At 36.5% G+C, this 27948-nt stretch overlaps 1 protein-coding gene across 7 annotated transcripts in view; it reads left to right on the forward strand.

The window, feature by feature from the left end:
• Positions 1 to 27948, forward strand: part of RABGAP1 (RAB GTPase activating protein 1) — a 241405-nt gene that overhangs the window by 71935 nt on the left and 141522 nt on the right. For all 7 annotated transcript variants that reach the window (XM_077144151.1, XM_077144178.1, XM_077144188.1 and 4 more), the window contains 2 exons: positions 20963 to 21137; positions 25163 to 25256. In XM_077144151.1, coding sequence (XP_077000266.1) covers positions 20963 to 21137; positions 25163 to 25256 — 269 coding nt within the window. The remainder of the gene's footprint in view (positions 1 to 20962; positions 21138 to 25162; positions 25257 to 27948) is intronic.

The following is a 27948-nucleotide window of genomic DNA, read 5'->3' on the forward strand; positions in this document are numbered from 1 at the left end:
GGAGGGAGGCTGAGGCTGCTATTCAGGAGTGCGGTTGACCTAGGAGAGCCTTCTACACCGCGTGGGGCAGCGCTGGTTCCAGAGGCTGAGGAACTGAGAGGCAGAAAGCTAGAACCTGGCATGGAGGCACGGAGCCCATGGGAGTGCATTGACGGGAGCCAGGGACCAGAAAGTAAGCCAGGCTACGTTCCTTGGGTCCCCTACCCTCACCAGCACAGCCCTGTGACCAGCAACTCACCCCACAGCCTATGCACCCGAAACCCGTCACCCGTTCCCATTCCCTGTGCTCCAGGCACCCCCACCCCACCAACCCCCAATGCATGTACCTCCCTCACACCCCCACCCCAAGTGCAGTCCAGCCCACCACTCCTGCAGCCCTTCTGTGCACTGCCTCCCCCTCACTATTCCCTGTAGGCTGTTGCCAGCACATAAAGGCTGCGGGCACTAACCTCCATACCTAGGCTACCCATGCCCCAGTCCCACTGCCCATAGTGTCACACAGCCTCACTCCACCCTGCCTGAACTCTGCACGTCTGTTTACAACACTCCCAGGCCCATGCATGCACACGGACCCACAGTCACATCATTCAGCCCTGGGAACTACACTTTACAGCAGTCCTAGAACCGTGCATGTGCACAGCCATCAGCCACACTTCCAGCTCTGAGAAAGTGCTGACCTGTGTAGCTGGGTCACATCTGACCCCAGTCCACAAAGGCATAATGCCGACCTGCTGCCACAGCTCTACACAGGCGCACAAAGAACCCCGTGCCTTAGACCAGCGCATACCACAGTTACGCCCCCCAGACCAGTGCACCCGCACAGCTACATCCTCCCTGGCCGCTGGGCACCCATATTCACAAGCACCAGCATAACATCCCCAACCTGCCCTGAAACAAATCACTGTACTGAGTGCCCCACCCTATGCCCTGCTCCCTGCTATACAACCATCCTGTAAATACAAGGCCTTAGATTGCTGAAAGAAATCAGCTCCCAAAGTAAATCAAGATATTTACATGCCACGAAGACAGCAGAAGATCACTAAGCATATCACAATGCAGACAGATAAGCCCTGCCTAATGACCATATTAAAACACCAGAGAAGACATAGACGTTGAAACAACTAATCAAAGATGCTCATATAACACTATTTAATAAAATAAGTGGGATTACAAATGACATAAAGGAGTTCAAGAAGACAGCAGAAGAGCATAAAGAGGAATTGAAAGAATAAATAGAGAAATAGTGGATATCACAGAGATTAAAGAATCTGTTGATCAAATAAAAAACATTTAAGGTACACAACACCAGATTTGAAGAGATGGAAGAAAGAATAAGTGATATAGAGGATAGGATAATTGACTTTGAAAACTCAAAACAAAAAAAATACGAAAAAGGGCCACGGTGGCTCAGCAGGCAAGGATGCTTGCCTGCCATGCCAGAGGACCTGGGTTCGATTCCTGGTGCCTGCCCATGTTAAAAAAAAAAAAAAATACAAAAAAGATGAAAGAAACTGAATTGGATCTCAAGGAAATGGCAGACAAAAAAAGTGCACAAATAATATGAATAATTGGTGTCTCAGGAGAAGAGAGGAGTAAAGGGCTAGGGAGAGTAATTGAGGATATAAGAGGGGAGAAATTCCCAACCCTCATGAAAGACATAAATATACAAGTCATAGAAACCAGACAAACTCCAAACAGAATAAGTCCAAATAGGCCTTCCCCAAGGCACATACTGATCAGTCTGTCAAATGTTGAAGAGAAGCAGAAATTGCTGAAAGCAGCAAGAGAAAAACAATCTACTACATACAAGGGAAACCAAATTTGACTGAAGTTCAGACTACTCAGCTAGCACCCTGGAGGCGAGAAGGCAATGGTGTGATCTATTCAAGACCCTGAAAGATAAAGACTTCCAGCCAAGAATTCTGTACCCAGCCAAATTGTCATTCAAAATTGAGGGAGAAGTCTTGAGGTTTGTTCATATGAAACTTAACCCACAAAAGATAGGTCGAGCCTACTTAAAATTAGGCCTAAGAGTTACCCCCAAGAGAACCTCTTTTGTTGCTCAGATGTGGCTCCTCTCTCCAGCCAACACAACAAGCAAACTCACCACCCTCCCCCTGTCTACATGGGACATGACTCCCAGGGGTGTGAACCTTCCTAGCAACATGGGACAGAAATCCTAGAATGAGCTGACACTCAGCATCAAGGGATTGAGAAAAACCCTAGAATGAGCTGAGACTCAGCATGAAGGGATTGAGAAAACCTTCTCAACCAAAAGGGGAAAGAGTGAAATGAGACAAAGTGTCAGTGGCTGAGAGATTCCAAAAAGACTTGAGAGTTATCCTGGAGGTTATTCTTATGCATTAAGTAGATATCATCTTGTTAGTCAAGATGTAATGGAGAGGCTGGAGGGGACTGCCTGAAAATGTAGAGCTGTATTCCAGTAGCCATGTTTCTTGAAGATGATTGTATAATGATATAGCTTTCACAGTGTAACTGTGTGATTGTGAAAACCTTGTCTGATGTTCCTTTTATTTACCTTGTCAACAAACGAGTAGTACATATAGAATAAAAATAAGTAATAGAGGGAACAAATGTTAAAATAAACTTAAATTGAAATGCTAGTGATCAGTGAAAGGGAGGGATAAGGGGTATGGTATGTATAATTTTTTTTTCCTGTTTTCATTTTATTTCTTTTTCTGAATAGAAGCGAATGTTCCAAGAAATTATCATGATGATGAATATGCAACTACATGATGATATTGTGAATTACTGATTATATATGTAGAACAGAATGACCAAAATAGAAATGTTTGTGTTTATTTGGTGTTTTTTTGTTATTTAAAAAAATTAAATAAAAAAATAAACATAAAAATAAAAATAAAAGTAAAAAAATTGAGGGAGAGATTAAAGCTTTCACAGACAAAGAAGTCCTGAAGAATTTGTCAACAAGATAGTAAAAGGAGTTCTGCCGGCTGAAGAAAAAGACAGGAGAGAGAGAGAAGGGCACAGAATTGAAGAGTACCACTAAGGGTGATTTAAATAATACAAAGAGAAAAAGGGAAAAGAAGATATAATCTGACAAATAAAATAAAAAACATAAGATGATAGAATCAAGAAACACCTTTTCAGGAGTAACTTTGAATGTTAACAGACTAAACTTTTCAATTAAAAGATATAGATTGGGAGAATGGATTAAGATATATAGTCCAGCTGTATGCTGGTTACAAGAGACTCATCTTAGACACAAAGGTACAAGTAGATCAAAAGTGAAAGAATGAAAAAAGATTTTCCACACAAGTTGTAACCAAAAGAAAGCAGGGGTAGCTATAGTAATATCTGACAAAATAGACTTTAAATGTAAAGACATCATAAGAGACAAAGAAGGACACTATATACTAATTAAAGGGTCAATTCACCATGAAGCTATAACAGTCATAAATGTTTGTGCTCCCAGTCAAGGAGCTCGCAAATACATGAGACACATTGGGAAAAGTTCATGGAGCCATAGATTTTTCAACATTAATAGTAGGAGACTTCAATACAAAACTCTCCTCTATAGAGAGAACACCCAGACAAAAGACCAACAATAAAATAGAAAAGTTAAATAGCTTGATAAATGAATTAGACGTAACAGACATATGTAGGTCATTGAACCCCAAAGCACAAGGGTATACATTTTTCTCTAGTGCTCATGAACATTCTCCAGGATAGGTTGTATGCTGGGGCACAATACAGGTCTGTATAAATTTTTAAACATTGAAATTATTCAAGGACTTTCTCTGATCACAGTGGGGTAAAGCTGAATCTCAATAACCACCAAAGAACAAGAATATTCACAAATATATGGAGATTAAATAACACACTCTTAAAATAGTGGGTCAAAGAAGAAATTGCTTGAAAATAATTAGTTTACCATACATGGCGGACTTAACTTCTGAGTTGTGTGTTATTTTCTATATCTAATACCACACTGTTTTGTGAATATTGTGGTTGTGTAATAAGTTTTGAAATTGAGAAGTGTGAAACCTTGCACTTAGCTCTCTCTTTGCAGAATTGATTTGGGTATTCAGGGCCCCTTGTGATTTCATATGAATTTGAAGATCAGCTTTTCCATTTTTTGCAAAGAAAGGCTGCTAGGATTTTAACATACTGTATTGAATCTTTAGATCACTTTGGTAATGTTAACATTTTAATAATATGAAGTCTATCCATAAACACTAATGTCTTGCCTTTTATTTAGATCTTTTATACATTCTTTTAGCATTGTTATTTAATTTTCAGTTTATAAGTCCTTCACCTCTGGTTAAATTTGTTCTGGTATTTTATTCTTTTCGGAGCCATTGTGAATGGAATTTTTTTTTTTTTTCAAGTACAAAATTATTTACTAGCAAGAAAGATGATAAAGGTTGTTTGCATGCAAAAGCTATACAATGCAAAAACAAGTTCCGGGAGGTAAATATTTCTAAGGCTAGGATGTTAATTTCCCTTAAGCAAGTCTTTTCACACCTCATTGTGCTTTATCTGCATATCTCAGCTTCTATTCTAGTTCCAGATCCTGAAATCCCAAGTCTGCATTTCCTCATAGACTTGTGTCTGCAAACTTGGGGTTAAACATCAATTTTTTTAACTTCTACAAACAGTAACTTACTTTCTACTCCAAAAACCTTTTTATAATATTAGTGTAGACATACACACTGAGCAGCTAGGAAGGGGGAAGTTACCCAGGTAAGAGAGATTCCATCAAATTAGAGTAAAGTTGGTTTTCAGGAAGAACTCCAGGAGACCTATTTCCAGGAGGGCTAAAACTGCTAAACGAAAGACAAATACAAAGAACAAGAAAAGACAGTTAGTCCACAGACCCGGCAGGCCGGGATGTCCGTGTGTTGATTTTCTAATTTTTGGCCCTGCGTAGATCAGTCAGCTTATGGGGTGACTGAGGCAGGGCTCGGAGGTCTCCTCAGACTTCAACCGTGCATTAACCAGCTGCTTCCGGTGAGCTAGAGCAAGGCAATGACGGCCACTCTGGCCTCAGTCGCGGACTGGTCAACTCATCTCAGCTGCGATTGAGAAGGGCACAGTGACTCCTGGAGGACGGTGCATCTCAGGTGCATCTCAGGTGTTCAGGATCAGTGGTGCACTTCCAGGGGTGGTCTGCAGTGGCTCTTTTGACCTGAGAGTGGTGAATTTATAGGATGCTCCTCACGGCTTTGACAGCTGTTGGAATTACAGACAGACGGGTAGTGCTCTCAGAAACAGACAGATGGACGGTGCTCCCAGAAACCTGGTTCCAGAAACTGTCCCGGATCCATTGCCGCTCTGGCGCCCCATCCAGGGAGTTCAGAAATCCAAGAGACGGGGAAATGCCCCGCTGCCGGCACTGGATTCCATCGGGTCTCAAGTCAGGGCGCCGCCACCGCCATGGGCGAGGGAGGTGACAGTACACCTGCCTCATGTCCCGGATGAGCCCCCAGAAATGTAGCACGAAAACCAGGAACGAGGCCACAGGCCTCCAGGAACGTTCCGCTAAGTTAGAACAGGCTGAGACTAAGGATCTGCAGTTTTTGGAAGTAGGTTTTATTAGCTCGTGCGCACGAGGGACCAGCTAAGCCACCTCAAAAGTCTGAGCCAATGGAATTGTTTTTTATATTCCATTTTAGAATTGACTTTGGTGGTCTATGGAAACAACTGATTTTTGCATGTTAATATTGTAGCCTGCAATTTTCACAAATTCGTTTGTTTTATTAGTTTTATTGTGGATTGTTTGGAATTTTCTATATAAAGGATCATGTCACCTGGAAATAGAGATAGTTTTACTTCTCCCTTTCCAATTTGAAAGGCTTATATTTCTTTTTCTTGCTTTATTACATTGGCAAGGACTTCCGGTACAGTGTTGAATAGCAGTGGTAAAGGCAGCCATCCTTGTTTTGTTCTTGACCTCAGAGGGAATGCTTTCAGTCTTCACCATTGTGGATATTGTCAGCTGTGGTTTTTCATATATCCCCTTTATCGTGTTGAGGCAGTTATGTTGTATTCCAATTTTGCTGAGTGTTTTTGTCATGAAAGGGTGTTGCATTTTGTCAAATACCTTTTCTGTATCAGTTGAGGTGATCAGGTGATGTTTTCCTTTCATTTTTTCCTGTTAATGTGGTGTCTTCCATTAATCAGTTTTCTTATGTTGAACCATCTTTGCTGGCCTGGGGTAAGTCCCCACTTGGTCTTGGTGTATAATTATTTTTATATGCTCTTGTGTTTGATTTGCTAAAATATTTGAGAAGTTCTGCTTATGTATTCATAAGGGAAATTAGTCTGCGATTTTCTTTGTTGTGTTTTTATAGCTTGGTATTCGGGTAATTTTGGCCTCATAGAATGAATTAGGGGGATTTCCCTCATCTTCTGTTTTTTGGAAATGGTTGAGAAGGGTTTGTGTTAATTTTTCTTTGAATGTTTGGTGGAACTTAAAAGTGAAGCCATCTTGCCAACTTTCTTCTTTTTTTCAGGATTGTTTTGTCTATTCCTGGGCTCCTCCAAGTCCATGTGAATTTGAGGCTCACATTTTTCATTTTAATGAAATGGCTGTTAGAATTTTGATAGGCCTGCCTTTTTTTTTTTTTTTTTTACAGAAATCCTTTGATTTTCTTTATTTCTACACATTAAAAAATGAAACACTATAGAAATGATGTTCCATCGCAGACTACACATGGGTCCATTCAGACTTGCTTAGTGCTGCCAACATTATAAATGCCATCTAAGATGGCAGCTGTTAATCATGGAGCCGTTGTATTGAATTAAATGCAGTAGCATATACCCCTCAGCATGAAAGGTTCAGTTCCCCTCTTTTCTTGAATTAGGTTAAATGGCAGTGGTGTCCATATTTACAGACTTGAAATATATCAATGTGCCATTGTTTTTGATGGGAAATCTACTTTCATTTATTCTGTTTTTCCTCTGTGTAATGTTTCATTTTTTTCTGGCTGCTTTAAAGATTTTCTTCATATCTTCCGTTTTCAGGTGTTTATCAGTTATGTGGCTAACAGCTGTTTTCCTTCTGTTTATCCTACTTGGGAATTTGCTGGACTATTTGAATTATTAAATTTAATTTTTTTTACCAAATTTGTAGAAAGTATGGACCATTGTTTTTTTCAATTCCCTCCCCCATTTTCTCTTTCCACTACTTATGAGATTCCAATTGCAAATATTTTAGACATTTTGGAATTGTCCCACAGATCCCTGATGTTCATTTTTTCCTAGTCATTGTTTTCTGCTTCTTTTCACTATGTGTTTTCTCTTGCCCTGTCTTCAGGTTAACTCTCTAATTTTCTTATCTCTACTTTTTTGATAAACCATCCAGAAATTTTTAAATTTCTTGAAACTGTAGTTTTTAGTCTCCATTTTATTCTAGAATTTCTGTTTGGTTATATTTTTTAAAACATTTTCTGTTGTTAAAAATAACAAATACAAAGAAAAGAAAAAAAGCAGTGATTTTCAAAGTATACTTCAATAAGAAGATATAGAACAAATTTCAGTTTGTTATGGGTTACCATTCCACTTTTTCAGATTTTTTCTTCTAACTACTCTAACACTTTGGAGGTCAGAAGAAATATATATTTTTTCTTTTTTTGTGAAACTGTTTGCTTATTTTTTAAAAAATGTTTTTTTTTATAAAAGAACATACAAACATCCAACATTCCATACATGATGTACAATCAGTGGCTTTAAATATCATCACATAGGTTTGTATTCATCACCATAATCTTTTTTTTTTTTTTTTTAACGTTCGCATCATTTCTGAAAACTGAAGCAAGTAAGCTCAACCTACAACCTCTCCTGTGTCTCAACCATGAGACAGGGAGTAATTAAAGGCACCATACCACTTTACCATCTCACACTGTTGGGAAGCCATGGGCAGACAAATACCACATGCTGGGCAAGATAGGAAAAACAGAGTCTAGAGGCTTCTTAGGAAAGTTTGGCAACCTGCTGGGTCTCACTCTCAGGGAAAACTGATGCTGGGGACTCTTTGCTCCTGAGACATGGGCTATTCCAGTCAGGGAAGTCTGACTGCAGTCTATAATATCTGATGAAACCCTCCTCAGAAAAAAAAAAACAAAAAAACACCACCACAAAGCACTCCTTGTAAGCAGGGGAAGAAACAGAAAAACACAAACTGAAAAATTCTGATCAGTTAAACAGAACCGTGCTTGAGGTCTAGAATAGGTTGAACTGAATGTCAACAGATAGAGACCAAAGCCATCCAGCAAGAAAATCCTAGGTGAAAAAGTGAAGACAACCTCCAGAATAAACTAATTAAGAAAATCAAATGTCTGGCCAGCAAAAAATAACAGGCCTTACTAGGAAAATCAGAGATATGGCCCAGTCAAAGAAACAAACTAACAATTCAAATGAGATACAGAAGGTGAAACAGCTAATTTGGGCTGTTCCAACACACGTGGAATATCTCATCAAAAATCAAATCAACAAGTTGAGGGAGGATATAAAGAAGGCATTGAGCAAACAAGAAAGTACTGAAAGTTTGAAAAAACAAATCAGATCTTATGGGAATGAAAGGTGCAGTAGAAAAGATGAACAAAAAAGTAGAAACCCTCATTCTTTTTTTTGTGGCCACATAGTACTTCATTGTTTAGATGAATCATGGTATATTCAACCAGACCTTTGTTAATGGACATTTTAATTTTTCCATTTATTTGCTATTCTAAATAATGCTGCAGATAGAACCTTGTGCAGATACTTTGTTTTATGAAAGTGTGTCTTAGGGTAGTTTCCTGTTAGTGTAATCAGTTGGACATATGGTAAATACTATGTAATTTTTTAAATTTGTCACATTTCTCTCTTTAAAAGTTGCAGCCATAGGGTTTAGCAATATATATGAGTACCTTTGTCTCCATAAGTTTGCCAAAAGAGTGTGTTATCAAACTTAATCTGATATATTGAATAGTAGCATCCTAGGGTTAGTTGTACTGTATATTATGATAGATGAGGGCATCAAGTATTTTTTTTTTAATACGTTTAAGGGGCTTTTTTTCTTTCCTTCTCTGTGAATTGTGTATTTGTGTCTTTTGCACATTTTTCTTTTTAATTTTGGCTTTTCCTCTCAATTTTTGGGAGCTTTGTATTTAGGAAATTAATCCTTTGAGATATAAGTTGCAGATATTTTCTCCCTATTTGTCATTTGTCTTTTGACTTAAATTATGGTGGATTTTTGTTGTTTTTTGTTTTTATGGACTTAAATTTATCAGGTTTCTTCCCTTTAAAATTTCTGGATTCCCCTACTCCCAAATTATAAAGGAAGGAATTTACACATTTTCTTCTATGTGTATATGGTTTCATTTTAATGCATTTAATATACTTAATTCATTTAATACATTTATATCTCTCATTCACTGGTATGTTATTCTGGTGTAGTATCTTAGTTTGCCAGAGCTGCTGTCACAAATCACACATAATGAGTTGGCTTAACAACAGGAAGTTACAGAGCACATGAGGGCAAGGACGCAAATGGACATTATTTACATTATTTACATTTGCCAAATATTTAGCATTGTTTACAATTGCCAAGAAATGGAAACAGTTCAAATGTCCATCAACAAATGAGTTGCTAAACAAGCTGGGGTATATACATATGATGGAATATTACGCAGCTGTAAGGCAGATTAAAGTCACAAAGCATGTAACAATGACATAGATGGATCTTGAGGACATTATGGTCAGTGAAATTAGCCAGAAACAAATAGGCAATATGTGTGGTCCCACTGATATGAATAATAGTAATGAATGAACTTGGAGAATTTCAGTTAAGAACACAGGTTATTAGAAGATAGAAATAGAATAGAGATTGGGTAATTGGTGCTGAAGAAATACAGATTGTGCAGCAGGACTGAGTGCAAAAATCAGAAATAGATAGTCCAGTACTAACTGATTGTAGCACAATAACGTAAGTACTCTGAATGAAGCTGAATGTGAGTATGATAGAGTGTATAAAACCAGAAGGAAAAGATAGAGGATAAAGACTGAGATGGTATAATTTAGGAATGTTGAGAGTGGGCAATGATGGTGATTAAATGTACAAATTTAATAATGTTTTTGCATGAGGAAGAATAAAGGAATGGCACTATTGCAGGGTGCTTGAAATTAGATGGTACATGGGAAAAGTATAATCAATGTAAGCTAGGGTCTGTAGTAAATAGTAGCATTGTAATATGCTTCCACTGAATGTAACAAAAGGATTATGCCAAAACTAAATCTCAACAACTGGGGAAATCAGGAAAGGGTATGGATTATTTGTGGAAGAAAAGGAAATGTCTTCAGATATAGTATGGTGGCAAAGTCATGTCACTTAGGCTTGATTGTATGATGTGTGAATAAAACTATTACAAATTAACAGAGAGAACCAAGTGGAGAAAATATGGGGAAAGAGTGGTTCCTGTTCACTCTCAGTAGGAAAATGAGAGGTGCAGCCCCTTGAAAGACAGTGTGATGGTTCCACAGAAGGCTAGGAGTGTAGCCTTGCCATATGATCCTGAAATCCCAGTAGCTCAGTATATACCTGCGGAAGCTGAATGTGAAGACAAAAATAGGTATTTGCACACTGGTGTTTCTGGCAGCTGTATTCCTGATCCACAATGAATGGAGGTGGCCTAAGTGTACAAATGAGGAATGAAAGGGGAAACTGTAGTGTATACATACAATGGACTACTGAACAGCGGCAAGAAGAAAGGAGGTTGTAAGGCATGCAACCAGATGAATGAACCTTAAGAGCTGTATGTTGAATGAAATGTCAGAAACAAAAAGACAAATATTGTCATGCCTCAATCATACAGACAAACTGTTACATAAAAATTTGAACTAAAATCAAGTGCTTGGGATACCAAGTTGGGGCCTATTGTAAAGAGTCCTAGATTGTAAGCTTTTACAGCAGTCACATATATTCAGTAATGTAACTGTTAATTCTAAATTCTGTGCATTTCCTAACTTGTATGGTCAGTTTAGTTGAACACCATAAATACATGGAATCTTGAATAGGGCATGAGATTTTGTTGGTTGTCCAGATTAGTGTGATGCCCTGATAAATACCAGTGTGATTTGGACATTGAAAAAGAAGTATCTGTAAAGTCCCCTTGGGGGAAATATTCAACTTCCATACTCGGAGAATTTCTGATACTCTCACAAGCAGTGGGGACAACCAAATCAATAGGACGAGCCCTTGATCTTGAGGTTTACCTCTATGAAATTTGTTCCTGCAAAGAATAGGCTTAGCCTACTTAAAATTATGCTTCAGAGTCACCCCCTAAGAACCTCTTTTGTTGCTGAGATATGGCCGTTCTCTCTCTAAGCCCAATACGGCAAGTGAACTCACCACCCTTCCCCTACTACGTGGGACATGCCTACCATAGGTATAAATCTCCCTGGCAACATGGGATAGAAATCCAGGATGAGCTGGGACCCAACATCAAGGGATTGAGAAAACCTTCTTGACCAAAAGCGGCAAGAGAGAAACGACAAAGTAAGCTTTCAGTCACTGAGAGATTTCAGACAGAGTTGAGAGGTTATCCTGGAGGTTATTTTTACATATTAAATAGATACGCTTTTTAGTTTATTGTTTATGGGAGTAGCTGGAGGGAAGTTCCTGAAGCTGTAGAGCTGTGTTCCAGTAGTCTTGTTTCTTAAAGATGATTGTATCATGATATAGCTTTATAATGTGACTGTGTGATTATGAAAACCTTGTGTCTGATGCTCCTTTTATCTAGGGTGTGGACAGATAAGTAGAAAATATGGATTTAAAAAAAAACAGGAATTTATTGGCTTATGGTTTTATGGCCTTCTCCAATCTCTAGTTTCTGTTTTCTTCTTATAAAGCCTCTGGTAATCTGGATTAAGGCCCGCCCTCATTCAGTTGGGCTACATCTTAACTAAATAACATCTTCAAGAGGTATCCTATTTACAGTTGGTTTATACATACAGGAATTTTTAGGTTGAAATTAAAAACATTTCTATGAAGGTGTTCATGATTCAGTTTATCCATATTGTACTTTGATGTGTAGTGTAAAATATGAAACTGACTTAATCTTTTTCCAAATGGCTATCTACTCATCCCAACACCATTTATTCAGAAGTCTAACTTTTTCTCCCATGATTTCAGTTGCCATCATTATCACATATTAAATTTTCATGTGAATTCAGACTTGTTTTTGCTTTTCATATTTTGTTGCATTGCCGTTACTCATGCCAGTATCTCACTGTTTTTGTTACGTAGCCTTTAGAATATGTTTTAAAATCTGGTAGGTCTATCCTACCTCCCTAATTGTTCATCTTTTTACAAGTTTTCCTGGTATTATTTTTTTAATGAAGTTGTGGGTTTACAAAAAAAAAAATCATGCATAAAATACAGGGTTCCCATATACTAACCTATTATTAACACCTTGCATTAGTGAGGAACATTTGTTAAAATTGTTGAAAGCACATTTTTATAGTTGTACTATTAAATGTAGTCATTTTTTTAACTTTGGGTTCACTGTTTATGTTGTATAGTTTTATGGATATTTAAAAAAAATTATTCTTGTAACCTATATACAACCTAAAATTTCTTCTTTTAACCGCACTCAAATATATTATTCAGTGCTGTTAATTATGTTCACAGTGTGGTGCTACTATTACCATCATCCATTCTAAAACTTTCCCATCATCTCAAATAGACATTTTGTACATTTTGTATATAAGCTGTAACTCCCTATTCCCTGCCCCCCACCCTACCCTTTGGGAACCTATAGTCTATATTCTGACTCTCTGAGTTTGTTTATTTTAGTTATTTCACATCAGTGATCATACAATATTTGTCCTTTTGTATCTGGCTTATTTCATTCAACATGATGTCTTCAGAGTTCATCCATGTTGGTGCACATATTAGAACTTCATTCCTTTTTAGAGCTGAATAATACTCCATTGCCTGTGTGTACCACATTTTGTTTATCTATGCATCAGTTGATGGGAACTTGGGTTGCTTTCATCTTTGGGCAAATATTAATAATGCTGCTGTGAATATCAGTGTACAGGAGCTATTTGAGTCCCTGCTTTCAGTTATTTTGATTATATACCTAGAGGTGGGCTTGCTTGATCATATGTAATTCTGGATTTAACTTTTGGTCTTCTACAGCAGCTGTGCCATTTCACATTCCCACCAGAAATGGAAAAATTTCCTTTACTTGTTTATTTTTATTTCTTTATTTTTTTATAACTTTTTTATTGTATGGTGTAACATATATACAAAGCAAAGATATAAAAAACCAATAGTTTTCAAAGCACTCTTAAAAAGCGTAGTACCATAATTAATTGTACAATATATGACATAGGTTACAAATTCATAATTTTAGGTTTTTATTTCTAGCTGCTCTAAAATGCTGGAGACTAAAAGAGATATCATTTTAATGATTCAGCATTCATATTCATTTAAGGCTTATTGCTATGTATAATTCCACCATCACCTTTGATCTTTCCATATCTCTCTTTAAGGATGTTTGGGTATGGCAATTCTAAATTTTTAATATTGGAAGGATCTGTCATTAATATGGGTTAGGGATATGGAACTATCTGACGTTCTGGAGAACCTGGGCTAGTTTCAAGACTCATCTGGACTAAGCATCCATCTGGAGGTTGTGGATTCTGGAAACTTAAGGTAGTGTCTGGAACCCTTGTGGAATCTTATATATTGCAGCACTCCAGACTTAATGTGTCTGCTCTAAAAGCTTACAGTCTAGGCCCCTAATTTCTTATAAGCATTTTATAAAGGTAACCATACCATTGTTGTTTTTTCATTTTGGGCTTATTTTGTTCCACCAAGTGTCATACAGAAGGCCCAAAGTTACAGTCCATAAACACACCTTTGCCAAATAGAAAATCTAAACCTCCCCTTAACTCTTGTCCCTCACCCCGTTATTTACTTCTGCTGTTGCTGTGGTGGTGCTGATGGTTTACTTTTTTTTTTTTAACATTCTTAACTTATAATCATTCCGTTTACATATATAATCAGTAATTCACAATATCATCACATGGTTGCATATTCATTATCATGATCATTTCTTAGAACACTAGCTTCAATTTAGAAAAAGAAATAAAAGATAACATAAAAAGATATAAAATGAAAACAAAAAAAAAATTATACATACCCCTTACCCCTCCCTTTCATTGATCACTAGCATTTCAAACTAAATTTATTTTACCATTTGTTCCCCTTGTTATTTAATTTTATTCCATATGTTCTACTCATCTGTTGAGAAGGTAGATAAAAGGAACATCAGACACAAGGTTTTCACAATCACACGGTCACATTGTGAAAGCTATACCATTATAAAATCATCACCAAGAAACATGGCTACTGGAACACAGCTCTACATTATCAGGCAGTTCCCTCCAGCCCCTCTATTACATCTTGAATAACAAGGTGATATCTACTTAATGCATAAGAATAACCTCCAGGATATCCTCTCGACTCTGTTTGGAATCTCTCAGCCATTGACACTTTGTCTCATTTCCCTCTTCCCCCTTTTGGTCGAGAAGGTTTTCTCAATCCCTTCATGCTGAGTCTCCGCTCATTCTAGGATTTCTGTCCCATGTTGCCAGGAAGGTCCACACTCCTGGGAGTCATGTCTCACATAGACAGGGAGAGGGTGGTGAGTTTGCTTGTTGTGTTGGCTGGAGAGAGAGGCCATATCTGAGCAACAAAAGAGACTCTCTTGGGGGTGACTCTTAGGCCTAATGTTAAGAAGGCTTGACCTATTCTTTGTGGGGTTAAGTTTCATATGAACAAACCCCAAGACTGGGGGCCCATCCAATAGCTTTGGTTGTCCACACTGCTTGTGAGAATATCAAGAATTCAAGTAGAAGGGGTTGAATTTTCCCCCGTTCTCACCATTCCCCAAAGGGTACTTTGCAAATACTTTTCCACTCACTGATCGAATCACTCTGGGATTCATTGGGGCATCACTCTGGACAAACCAACAAAATCTCATGTCCTACTCAAGGTTCCATGTACTTATGTTGTTCAACCAACTATCTACGTAAGTTATATTAGGATATGCACTAGTCAAAATAAAAATTTTTTGCTTTAGTCTCACACATAAGTTGAAATTTTAAAATATTAATTACCATCGGTTTTCAGCACTCTGCAGTAATGATATCCCTTTGTTCTTCCTCAATGCAAAAACATTTTTTAAATTTGTACATTTAGTCACTATCATTATACATTCTAGGCATTCCTAGATTATACCATCTCAATCTTTATCGTCTGTTTTTCTTTGTGATTTCATTTCTTCCTCCAGCTCCCCTCCCTCTATCATTCTCACATCAGCTTTATTCAGTGTTTTAACATAATTGTATTACACTTAGGTAGTTTTGTGCTGTCCATTTCTGAGTTTTATATTCAGTCCTGTTACACAATGTGTATCCCTTCAGCTCCAATTACCCAATATCTTACCCTATTTCTATCTTCTGATGGTCTCTGTTACCAACGAAACATTCCAAGTTTATTCACTAATGTCAGTTCATATCAGTGAGACCATACAGTATTTGTCCTTTTGTTTTTGGCGAATCTCACTCAGCATAATGTCCTTAAGGTCCATCCATGTTGTTACATATTTCATAACTTTATTCTGTTTTACAGCTGCATAATATTCCATCGTATGTATATGCCACAGTTTGTTTAGCCACCTATCTGTTGATGGACCTTTTGGCTGTTTCCATCTGTTGGTAATTGTAAATAATGCTGCTTACTATAAACATTGGTGTGCAAATGTCCATTTGTGTCCTTGCCCTCATGTCCTTTGAGTAGAGACAACATGTAGATGGGTCCTGTTTTTTAATCCATTCTGCCAGTCTATGTCTTTTGATTAGGGAGTTTAATCCATTAACATTTAGTGTTATTACTGCACGGGTAGTACTTTCTTCTACTATTTTGCTTTCTGGATTTTATATGTCATATCTAATTTTCCTTCTTTTTACCTTCACCCATAGTCTTCCTTTCTATACTCTTCTCCACACCTCTCTCTTCTGTCTTTTCGTACCTGTCTCTAGTGTTCCCTTTAGTATTTCTTGCAGAGCTGGTCTCTTGGTCACAAATTCTCTCAGTGATTTTTTTTGTCTGAAAATGTTTTAATTTCTCTCTCATTTTTGAAGTACAATATTGCAGGATATAGAATTCTTGGTTGGCAGTTTTTCTCTTTTAATAATTTAAATATATCATCCCACTGTCTTCTCACCTCCATGGTTTCTGCTGAGAAATCTACGCATAGTCTTATTGGGCTTCCCTTGTATATGATGGATTGCTTTTCTCTTGCTGCTTTCAAGATTCTCTCTTTCTCTTTCACCTCTGACGTATTGATTAGAAATGTCTTGGAGTACTTCTATTTGGATTTATTCTCTTTGGGGTACACTGTACTTCTTGGATGTGTAATTTTAGATCTTTCATAAGAGTTGGGAAATTTTCAGTGATAATTTCCTCTATTAGTTTTTCTCCTCCTTTTCCCTTCTCTGCTCCTTCTGGGACACCCACAACACGTATATTTGTGCACTTCATATTGTCCTTCAATTCCCTGAGTCCCTGCTCATGTTTTTCCATTTTTTTCCATATAGTTTCTGTTTCTTGTCGTATTCCAGATGTTCCACCCTCCAGTTCACTAATCCTATGTTCTGTCCCTTGAAATCTACCATTGTAAGTTTCCATTGTTTTTTTCATCTCCTCTGCTGTGCCTTTCATTCCCATAAGTTCTGTGATTTGTGTTTTCAGACTTTCAATTTCTTCTTTTTGTTCATTCCTTGCCTTCTTTAAATCCTCCCTCAATTTATTGATTTGGTTTTTGATGAGGTTTTCCATATCTGTTCATATATTCTGAATTAACTGTTTCAGCTCCTATAGCTCATTTGAATTGTTGGTTTGTTCCTTTGACTAGGCCATATCTTCAATTTTCCTGGTGTGATTAGTTATTTTTTGCTGGTGTCTAGGCATTTAATTGCCTTAATTAGTTTATTCTGGAGATTGCTTTCACTTCTTTTACTGGAGTTTTATTGCTGGATGAATTTGTTGTCTATCTGTTCTTTGACATTCAGTTCAGCTTTATCTGGACCTCTAGCCTAGGTTTTGTTTAACAGAGGAGAATTTTTCAGTTCTTGTTTTCTTGTTTTTTGTTCTGCTTGTATGGCACCTTTCCCCCCCTCACTTAGAAGGGTCTACTTAAGTATATAGAGCCTAACCGGATTTTCCCAGACCAAACTGGCCTCCCATCATGAAGAAAGAGTCACTTGCATCGGTTTTCCCTGAGGGTGAGACCCAGCTGGTTGAAAGACTTTCCTGTGAAGTCTTTGGACTCTATTTTTCATATCCTGTCCAGTATGTGGCACTTGTCTGCCTGCATGTCCCACCAGCATAAGATGATGCGGTACCTTTAACTTTGGCAGACTCTCACTGCTAGGGGCGTGGTGGAGACAGAGGAGAGGTTGTAAGCTGGTTTTAATGGCTTCAAATTACCAAGCCCTGGGGTCTGAATTCCTTGAGGGAGGGATTCCACCTGAGTTGGGCTTCACCCCTCCCCTGGGGAAGGCAAAGGCTCCAGACAAGCTCTCAAACAACCTTGTTTCTGCCTATGTCTGAGGCAGTTGCAGCCTGAGAAGTTCTGCTGCTGAATCCATAGGCAGTCAATCCTTTGTAGAGACACAGCCACAAAAACCTGTTTCCTTTTTTTCCTTTTTCCATCAGCCCTGCCCCCTCTGCTCCAGGACAAAAATCAGGGACCTCTGCTTTGACAGATTCACCTGAGCTGGGGGCCTATTTTTAGTAGTCAGAACTTGTTAATTAATTCTACAATTGGCATTTAGTTGAGCTCGGCCCCTGCTGCTGGTAAAGTCCCTTTCCTTTCCCCTCTGGGAAGCAGCCTGTTGGGGAGGGGCGCCGGCCACAGCAGCTTGGGGAACTCATGGTTCTGGGGTAGCTCACAGCCGGTCCAGCTGGTCCAGACTGGGGTACGCTGTGTGTCCGGTCACTGATGTGGTCCCAGGAGCTGTTCTGTACTGTTTCTGGTTATTTAGTAGTTTTTCTGGAGAATGAACTAAAATGTGCACATTGTTAAGCCGCCATCTTGGCCCATAGGTCTCTTTATTTTTTAATTAAATTTTTTTATTTTTATTTTTGGGTGCATGGTCTGGGAATTGAATCCAGGTCTCCCGCATGAAAGGCAATCATTCTACTGCTGAACCACCCATGCACCCACTTGTTTATATTTTATATGAATTTTGTATTCAAATTGACTAGCTCTTGAAAAATATTTGCGTATTTATTAGGGGCAATTGATATCTTAAAGATGTTGAGTAATCTTACCCAGGAACATGGGGTATCTTTCCATTTATTCAAGTCTAGTTGTTTTTAAAAACTTTTTATAATAGAAAATTCCAGACATACAGGAAAATAGAAAGAATAGCATAATTAATCCCCATGCCCTTTTCCAAACTTCAACATAGCCATAGTTCTTTATTTACAAGATCCCAGCTCATGACTTATGTTTTTGTTTGTTTGTTTGTTTTTTAAGGCTGGTGGGTGTAGGGGCAGATGCATAGTCCGGAAACCTGGGTCTCCCACAGGATAGGTGAACATTCTACTACTGAACCACCTGTGCACCAGACTATGTTTTTATCTAACTTTAAAAGCTAGTATTGTTCCAGTCACTGTTATTCACAGAAAAGTTTTTTTAGGTGAGCAACATTATTACATAATATAGTCTATACTGAAATTTAAGATAAAAAGCAATTGCTGATCCTTGCATTGTTTCAGATAGCAATTAAACAGTGCTTCTGAGAGCACTTTATAACATAACAAAAAATTTAAATCCTATGCTCCATCAAAATTTTTACTTTAAAAGCATATTACAAATATACAATGCCCATGTATATGCTCACATATTTTAATTCAGCTCTTTAATGAGAATACAGGAAGATGGTAAAACTGGTTCTAAGTTTTTTAGGCACTTGGATTTATATAGTCCTTTAAAAAAAGAAAAAGATGTTAAGTTTTCTAGGTTAGATACAACACTGGTTGATGTCCTATAGGTAACCTTTGGGTTATCTTTTCTGTTGGACAGAAACCATTTGCATATATACTAGACTCACATGTACTGGTTAACACCTAACTTCCCAGAGTCTGAGACCTTTACTGTTAGTAAGTAGTTAAGTAAAAACTGGCTAAATATGCCCTCTAACCTGTTTTGTAAATAAATCTTTATTGGAACCAATCCATACTCAGTTATTTACTTATTATCTATGGCTGGTTTTGCACTGCAGTGGCATGGTTGAGTTGTTTCACAGAGACTGCTTCCCTGCAAAGCCTTAAATATTTACATTTAGGCCCTTTACAGAAAGCTTGCCAGCTGCTATATTAGACAGTCCTCCGGGATGATATTGAAAGGGTATTTTGCCCCTATCTTGGCCTTCATGTTCGGGATAACGTTTCTTAAGAATCCAGTTAAACATTGAGTTGATAATATTTCTTCTGCCCAATATTTCATTACCAAATGAAACACTTAATCTCCTCTTTCTGTCTTTTCTTATCCTTGTATATCCTCTCCCTGTATAGCATTTGAAATTAACCACCTTTCTAGTTTTCTCTGTACTTTTTCCTACAGTTCTCTGTTTTCTTCCTCCTCTTATTTCACTGTACTGTATTCTGTTCCTCCTTCCCAACTTGGCTATAATATGGTATATTAATGTATTTAAAATATTTATTATACTGGTGAAGTTTTATAGTCCCTCTTCTTAATTTTTGATTGAGGAAACTTTAAACTTTTATGTGCTTTTATCAAAATAAAACCGCAATACAAGCCAATTTGAGTTATCAAAATTTTGGGGTTTTTTTTGTCTTTTTTTCTACCACTCCCTCCCCAATGAGTTTTAGCTTTCAATTGAAGAACATTTTCCTATACTGTAAAGAGTAGAAAAAAAACATGGAAGAGTACTTTTTTGTCCTGAACTTTATGTTTTATAATTTTTTTTAAGTACCATATTTATATGGTAGCTGAGAAAAAATGGAAATAAAATTCAAAATAAAACTATTTTTACAGGAACAGTGAGAAAAATGTACTACTTAGGGAAAAATTTACCAAAATTTGCAAGCCCTGTATAAGACTGAGAAGTATTAAATAAATAGAGAAATGCAGAATAACATGTTCATGAATTTAAAGGCTTAATAAATATTACATAGTCATTTTTTTCCAAGTTGACCTGTAGATTGATATAAATTCCATTCGAAATGTCTGCATTCCCTGTTTTGATGCTCTTGCTTTTATTTTGTTTTGTACTTTTTTTAATATAGTATAACATATATACAAAGCAAAGAAATAAAAAACAATAGTTTTCAAATCACTCTTCAACAACTGGTTATAGGACAGATCCCAGAGTTTGTCATGGGCTACCTTATAATCCTCTCAGATTTTTCCTTCTAGCTGCTCCAGAATATAGGAGGCTAGAAGGCTTACATATTTTTTTTATCATCACAGTTTACTTTTTTCCTTCTTTTTTTGTGAAAAATGTATATACAAAAATGCAATAAATTTCAAAGCACAGCACTACATTTTTTCAATTATAGTTTTATATGAACCCTTGAAGAATACCTTAAAGTAACGTGAAAGATAAGGTAGTGTGCACATAGTGAATATTGGTAGTTGAATGTTTGCTGATATAGTGTGAAGACCATAAATCAAATTGTAGTGCAGAACTCCTGCTTATCAAATTCCTTCTTTCCTAAGAGTTTTTAAATTTAAACATTTGGCTTTCTGTTTACAAAATGTTAAATTTAGCATAGATATTAAAAATAACATCTTTTGTACTAACGTTCTGTAGTAAATAGACATAGTGGTTAGTTTTAAGATTTAAGAATTTTGCCACTTAATAAATGATTTTTTTTTTCACCCTCAAGATAAAGCAGAAGGAGAGAAAGAATAATACCGACACTTTATATGAAGTTGTGTGCTTGGAAAGTGAATCAGAAAGAGAGAGGAGGAAAACTACAGCCAGTCCCTCAATTCGCCTGCCGCAGTCTGGATCTCAGAGTTCAATGATACCTTCTCCTCCAGAAGATGATGAAGAGGAAGGTGAATTGTAGAAAGAGTTTCAGTTTATATTTTGTGGTGGAGGACCATGCAGACTATCATTGTTTTTTATCATGGAATTGATAATGTGACGTGGCATTTGGAATTCTTAAATAATTGTGGTCTAATATATGCAAGGAGCTGTGAGAGATTTAAAAAATATTAGCATTGGCCCTTCCCCATGATACTTGCAATCCAATTTAAAAAGTGAGATTTATAATTAGTGCTATTTTTATATCAGTGTAGTACAAGCTTGGTCTGTTGGCACAGTTTTTTGAAGATTTGACACAGCTTCCACTTATATAAATATTCCCATCTCAGTAATTCGTTTGATTAGGACAAGTTCACTTGCCGAAATGTGGCTCCCACATATGACCCTTTAACCAAGCATATATATATTAACATATATATAGATTTAGATTTAGATACTATTATGTGTTCATACTGATAACCGTTAAGAACAAACCAGTTCTTTTTTTTTCATTGCTGGATCTATTGAACTATTCTGTGTGTCATTCTTTGTTAAAATGTATCATACAAGAGTAAAGAACATATTAGAGAAGGATCATGGGAGAAGTCAGAATTTTAAAGACAGTTTCTAATTTATATTGTAAAACCTTTAATGTGGAAAGAAAAGCTGATTATTCGATTAGGTAGATAATAGATTATTTGAAATATTATTTGGTTAGATAGATAACTCATAAATTAGAAGACCACATGTTTGGTGTGTTTATGTTACATTTACAGGAAGTATTCTGGAAATTCATAGAGGAGAATGCCAATTTCACTGTGGGGAATGTGGAGGGGCTCATTAAGAGTTGCTTTTGAGGTGAGACTTTAAAGTGCAAGGAGAACTTAGCAGGCAGAAATGAATTTTTCTGGGCATTTCTGCAAAGAAATTATATTAACAAAGGTATGAAGCTGGCAGGAATTATTGGCTTGATGAAAAGGCATAAATATCCATGGTTATATCTTCTTTTTTCAGGTTAAGAGCAAAGCACTGGTTTTCCGGTTCCCATTGTTCCCTGCAACTCCTATTTCCCTGTAATTAATCCACTTCAGGTCATTTATTAGTAATATTAATGGCCACCAAATTGCTATCTGCTAGCTATAGCACGAGCTAGGTACTGTGCCAGGTATTTTGTTTGCATTATGTAATCCTCATAGAAATTCTGAAAAATTATGTTCATTATTATTTTCCTTATTGTGCACCATATGAGGAAATGGAGTCTCAGCAAAGTAAAGTAATTTGTCCAAGGTCCCAGAGCCAGAAAATGGCCAAGCTAAAGTTGAATTCAGGTCTGTGAAGCTAGTCTGAGCTCTAGTCTATCATCTCTGTGCATTTAGTTCAGGTAGATCATTTTGAAGTGCAAAGAAAGTACATGCATCCTATTTGAAGAAGATAGAGAAGCAATTTAGTGTCCCTGCCGAACCAATTTGAGCCAGGTGTTAAAAGTTGAGAGTGGTGAAATTGATGGCATTGAGATCATACTTTGTTCCCCATTGTTTGAGATTGTCTTTTGTGTGCCTGGTCATCTTGTACCTGCTAAGTCAACACCGGTTAAGATGGCAGAGTGAGTAAAAGTTTATATAATTCTCCTGCCTTAAATTCCATAATAAAGGCAAAAAAAAAAAATTGATAAAGACACTCCATTGAGAATGAAACCCAAGAATGCTCGAATCTCCATACTAAAGATTTTTAAGAGTATCTCCCAATTACAAAAAATGTGGACCAAACTAAAGGATAATATCAGGGCTGAAATCTTGTTCCTCTAATGTATAGCAGGCATAGATTTTAAAAATTTAATTGAGGAGGTTCCGAAGTCCTCTATAATTATCCTTAACTAGGGAGAAATAAGGGCTAGTGACAATAGGAAGTCCATGGGAGAATCAGGAAACACTAGGGCACAGCTCTGTAAAGAAAGACACTGTGTCTATTTTTGTCCCACCTTGTTTCCCTGTTGCATAGCATAATACATGATATATAATAGGTGCTCAATAAATATCGGTGGAATAGGTAAACTTGGGGCCAATTCCCTAGTGAAGATCTAATGAGAGGAGAATTTGGACTAAAGGAGGGACTATGCATATATGCCATTTTTCATTCTCTCTAACCCAGTATACAAAAAGGAAAAACCTGTCTTAGTGTGACAGGAAGGCAGCAACTATGGAGGGAAGGTATTCAGATACAACATTATAGAACTGAGACTCCCCAACTCTACCTTTTACCCTTATCTTAAGCAAATGGGGTTCTAAACACAGATTTCTAACTACTACTGTCCTCATTGGTTGAAAGCATCCAAAGTAGTAAAAGGGAATTTTGTAAGATAGATTTTCCTAATCTCTTTGATGGAATTGTTGTCTGTTGGAAACTTTAGTTCATTTTTTTTAGCCTACTTTTCCTGCCTCCAAAGCATTATATGCAAAATATATTGCTATTTTAATGGAAAGAGAAATACTTGAGGATTTGGAAATTAGTCCCAGTTCTAACAAGATAGTGAAGTTGGGAAAATTTCATCCAATGCCCTCAAGCCTTTCTCTTCTTTACTCTATTCCTCCTACACGCAGAATTCCCTACTTATGTTTAGTCCATCCTCTTTCCTATCTCAGCACCAAAACTGATGATAGTGTCCAAGGCCTTATAATGTAAAGAAGTTTAATAAGTATCATGGTAAAGAAGTTTAATAATAAATATCATGAATTTCTTAGCCTTTAAAATTAGTGTGGTCAAGTGACTGTCTCCAATAGGGAAGCAAATTCATGATGTAATCATCAGAGTTGTAGGCAAGTTAAGCCAAAAAATCAAAAACCACTAAATGAAAACAAGAAACAGTATTGTTGAGGGCACAGGGAGGCAGGTACTGTTGTATGCAACAGGTGGAAATGCAAATTGTTAAACCGCTTTGGAAGGCAGTTTGTCAGTAAGTTTCACAAACCTTAAAAGTATGTACTTTTTTTTTTTTACCTAGGGAGTCTGCTTCTGGGCATATATACCAAGTGGAATTGATGAGATATTCACTGCAAAGATATCATTCCCATACTGTTTGTAGCAAAAAAGTGAAAACTCCCCCACTCATCCAACAAAATAGGGTTGATTAAGTAGATATATTAGTTCATATTCCTTTTCCCCCTACTTTCATTATGCTTTTAAATTCCTCTCTCATGCCTTTATCAGTGTCACTTTTTTCACTATCTTTCTAATAATCTTCAAATTCTTATTTGAATTCACTGTTCTTTGTTTAAATAAGTTTGAAATGATTCATTTTGGTCCTTTCTAATATTGTTCTTAATATTTGTCATAATAGAAAATTTACTAAGTCATAAATATAAAGGAGGACAAAAAAAATCAATCATAACTCAATCACTCAGCAGCAAAAATTGTTAATGTCTTGACATAGTTCTTCCAGACTTCCTATTTATTAACATAGACTTGTTGACAATGTAGATTTGGCTCTTGATATTTTTGTTTTTCATGGTATTTTGCCATATCATTTATGTAACATTAATGGTCTTATACAATGATATTGTATACATGTATCATTCTTTATTCATCCATTCTCTACTCTCCTGTTGTTAGACTCTTAGGTGGTTTGTAATTTTTTGCAATTGTATTGTATACACGTATTATATTTTATTCAACCATTCTCGACTCTCCTGTTGGACACTTAGGTGGTTTGTAATTTTTTAAACTGTTAACACTGCTAAATATTATCATGCCTAAAGCTGTTTGCTTTAGAAAAGGAGGTAGAATGCAACATATTTTGAGCCCTATTATTTTGTAATTAAATGTCTCTCCTCTGTGCATCACATAACATAGATCTCTATGGAAACAAAAGAGAATTGACGAAGTTATGACAATATTCCACTTAGGACCATTTTTATTTTCTTTGTGTTTATACATATATATGAAAAGAAATTATGACTATGTTTCAGGCAAATCATTTAAATTTGACTCATATGTTCCCATGTCATTCTTCAGATTAGAATGGCCACTTTCGTTATTTTGGCATGTGTTTTGTTTATTAAAGATAATGATGAACCTCTCTTGAGTGGATCTGGGGATGTATCCAAAGAATGTGCAGAAAAAATTCTTGAAACATGGGGAGAACTGCTATCAAAGTGGTAAGTTATAACAGAAATTCTCCTTTTCATGTGCAAATCTCATTTTATATGTTGGGAATCTTATCTAATGACAATACTCAGTTTTGGAACCAATAAATGAAATCTAAGTAAGCATGAGGTTCACATTTTAGAGTCTGTTTTTAGAGGTCTATAAAGGGTGGGATTAGCAATTTGAAATCAATTTTCAGAATATCAGAAAGTATTACCCATGTAAAAACCTAAAGAATTTCCATTGCTAGAAAAATATTTATTCAAACATAGAGTTTCTGGGGGAAATAAATAAGAGGTCCTTTATATTGGAGATATTAGGAACCACTGATTGTGCATTCTTAAGACAATACAGAATAATCAGGCAAGTTCTGAGGATGCTCATGCAATGAATAGGACCACAGTACAAACCCTAGAGGGATGTTTTCTTATCTGTTATTTACCTGGAGTCACAAAATAAAGTGTCACAAATACAATGCAGTATTGTTTTTACCAGTTTCTGGTAAACTACCAGTTTCTGGTACTCTTTCAGTATCTGTTGATACTTAAATTTCTTATAAAATTCAGAAATTTCCCATCAGCTCAAGAGAGAGCTTGACAACTATAGGATAAAGCACTATCCTATAGTCTAAAAAGAGTACACTATCTCCAGGTATTTATTAAAATAACCAAAGGTGCTCTAGTAAGTCAAGGTGCTGAGTCCCTTTCTCCCTGAAAAATGTTGAAAAAATCTGAGCTTTAAAGTGATCCAAATATATCTTATTTCTGACTTTCTGAGGTAGTCATATAGGCCTGTTCATTTGGGGATTGATTTTTTTACAATTTTTAACCATTGAAGCCTTCCATTCTATTCATAATAAAACCGTATCTCAGTATTTTTAAAAAATTGATTCATGCTCTTGAGGAATAGGACTACAAATGGCCTATTAACTGCCTCTAACACTCTCACAACACTTTACACTTTCGATAAAATGCTCTCTGTATTGGGAAATGTCCTATATATAGGAGAAAAAATCCAATGCATAGTTTGTCTTAAATAATTGAACTCTGCAAGGGCCCCTACCTGCGTCCCCAGAGGAATAGTACTCATATATTTTAAATGTTCCTTTACCAATCAGGAGACAAACCTGCTGACATTCTTGTCACAATGATATTTTCAATTCAGTGAATTTGGAGTGTTTGCATTGCTAGTGGTAGGAAGCTTTCTGCTTCCTGTATAAAAAAAGTATAAAAAGCTTTCTGCTCAAAAACAGAAATGTAATTGAGCCTTGACATAGCTACATAATTGTGTATTTTAAATAATTTAAATTCTAGAGTTAGATTTTATTAGATGAACACATCAGTATTTTATACAATGGCTTGGAATTTGTTTTATCAAGTTTTGTTACTCATTTATTTAATTAATATCCTTTTACCACTTTTTCCTTCAAATATATTAGCAGGTTTTCCATCTTTCTTAACTGTCTTTAGTAGTTTAAAATTTTTTTGCTGGTTTCAGTTCATTCATGTCTTGAGAAAATGATACTTTAGCCTCTCATCAGTTTATTTCCCCATTATTATCTGTATGGAAGCACTACAGTATCAAGGCATTTTGGAGCCTTGTAGACTGACTCTCTTCAAATTCTGCCATTACTGCTTTTATTTGTTAGGCTTCTCTAGAGAAACACAATCAACAGAAAATATTCATAAATATAAAATTTATAAAAGTTTGTTTCACGTAACCGTGGGAACGTAGAGTCCAAAATCTGTAGAGCAGGCTGTGAAGCTGACGATTCCGATGGAGGGTCTGGACAAACTCCACAGGAGAGCCTCCTCAGCCGAAGCAGGAAGAGAACCTGTCTTCTGAATCCTCCTTAATAGGGTCCAGTGATTAGATTAAGCATCACTCATTAAAGAAGACACTCCCCTTGGCTGATTACACATGAAATCAGCTGTGGATGTAGTTGACTTGATCATGATTTAATTCTATGAAATGTCCCCCTAGCAAAGGCAGGCCAGCCAGTACTTGCCCAACCAGACAAACTGGTACCACCAGCTGGCCAAGTTGACACATGAACCTGACCATGACACTACTTTTGAGCTGTTGGGTTTTGAGCAAATTACCTGACTCTTCTGAATCTCTTTCTTGGTTTACAAATATATTTCTATAAAACTACCATTCACGATTGTTGTTGATTAGAAATAATGGCTGTCATAATTTTAGTTGTATTTCTGGCAGTAAAAACTAACAAACTTCTTATATGCTGGGTACTGTGGTAAGTTATGTGTACTATTTCAACTATAACTTCATTAAGAACAAATTTCCTTTTTTATAGTTGAGGAAACTGACACAGAGGTAAATCACACATTCTAGTTAGTAAATGGCAGAACCAGTTTTTTTAAACCAGTCAAGTCAGATCCAAAAGCTGATTATCTTTACATTAGATTTTATTGGCAGTATTATTAGTAGTAGCATTGAGCTCTAATTCTCTAAATTCATTTTAATGTAACTCTTCTTACTGGGTAAGTAACTACTGTCAGTTTAAAATAGTATGTTGAATTGGATAGGTAAAGTTAATATTATCAATGACATATAATTCTTTTGCAAATTACTTTACCAGTGTAAATGAAGCTAGGGCTCAGCAAACCTTTTCTGTAAAAGGCCAAATAGTAAATATTTTAGGTTTTGTGAGCCCTTAGTTTCTTTCAAAACTACTCATTCTGC

Source organism: Tamandua tetradactyla, chromosome 2 (genome assembly GCF_023851605.1).
Source record: "Tamandua tetradactyla isolate mTamTet1 chromosome 2, mTamTet1.pri, whole genome shotgun sequence".
Classification (NCBI taxonomy): domain Eukaryota; kingdom Metazoa; phylum Chordata; class Mammalia; order Pilosa; family Myrmecophagidae; genus Tamandua; species Tamandua tetradactyla.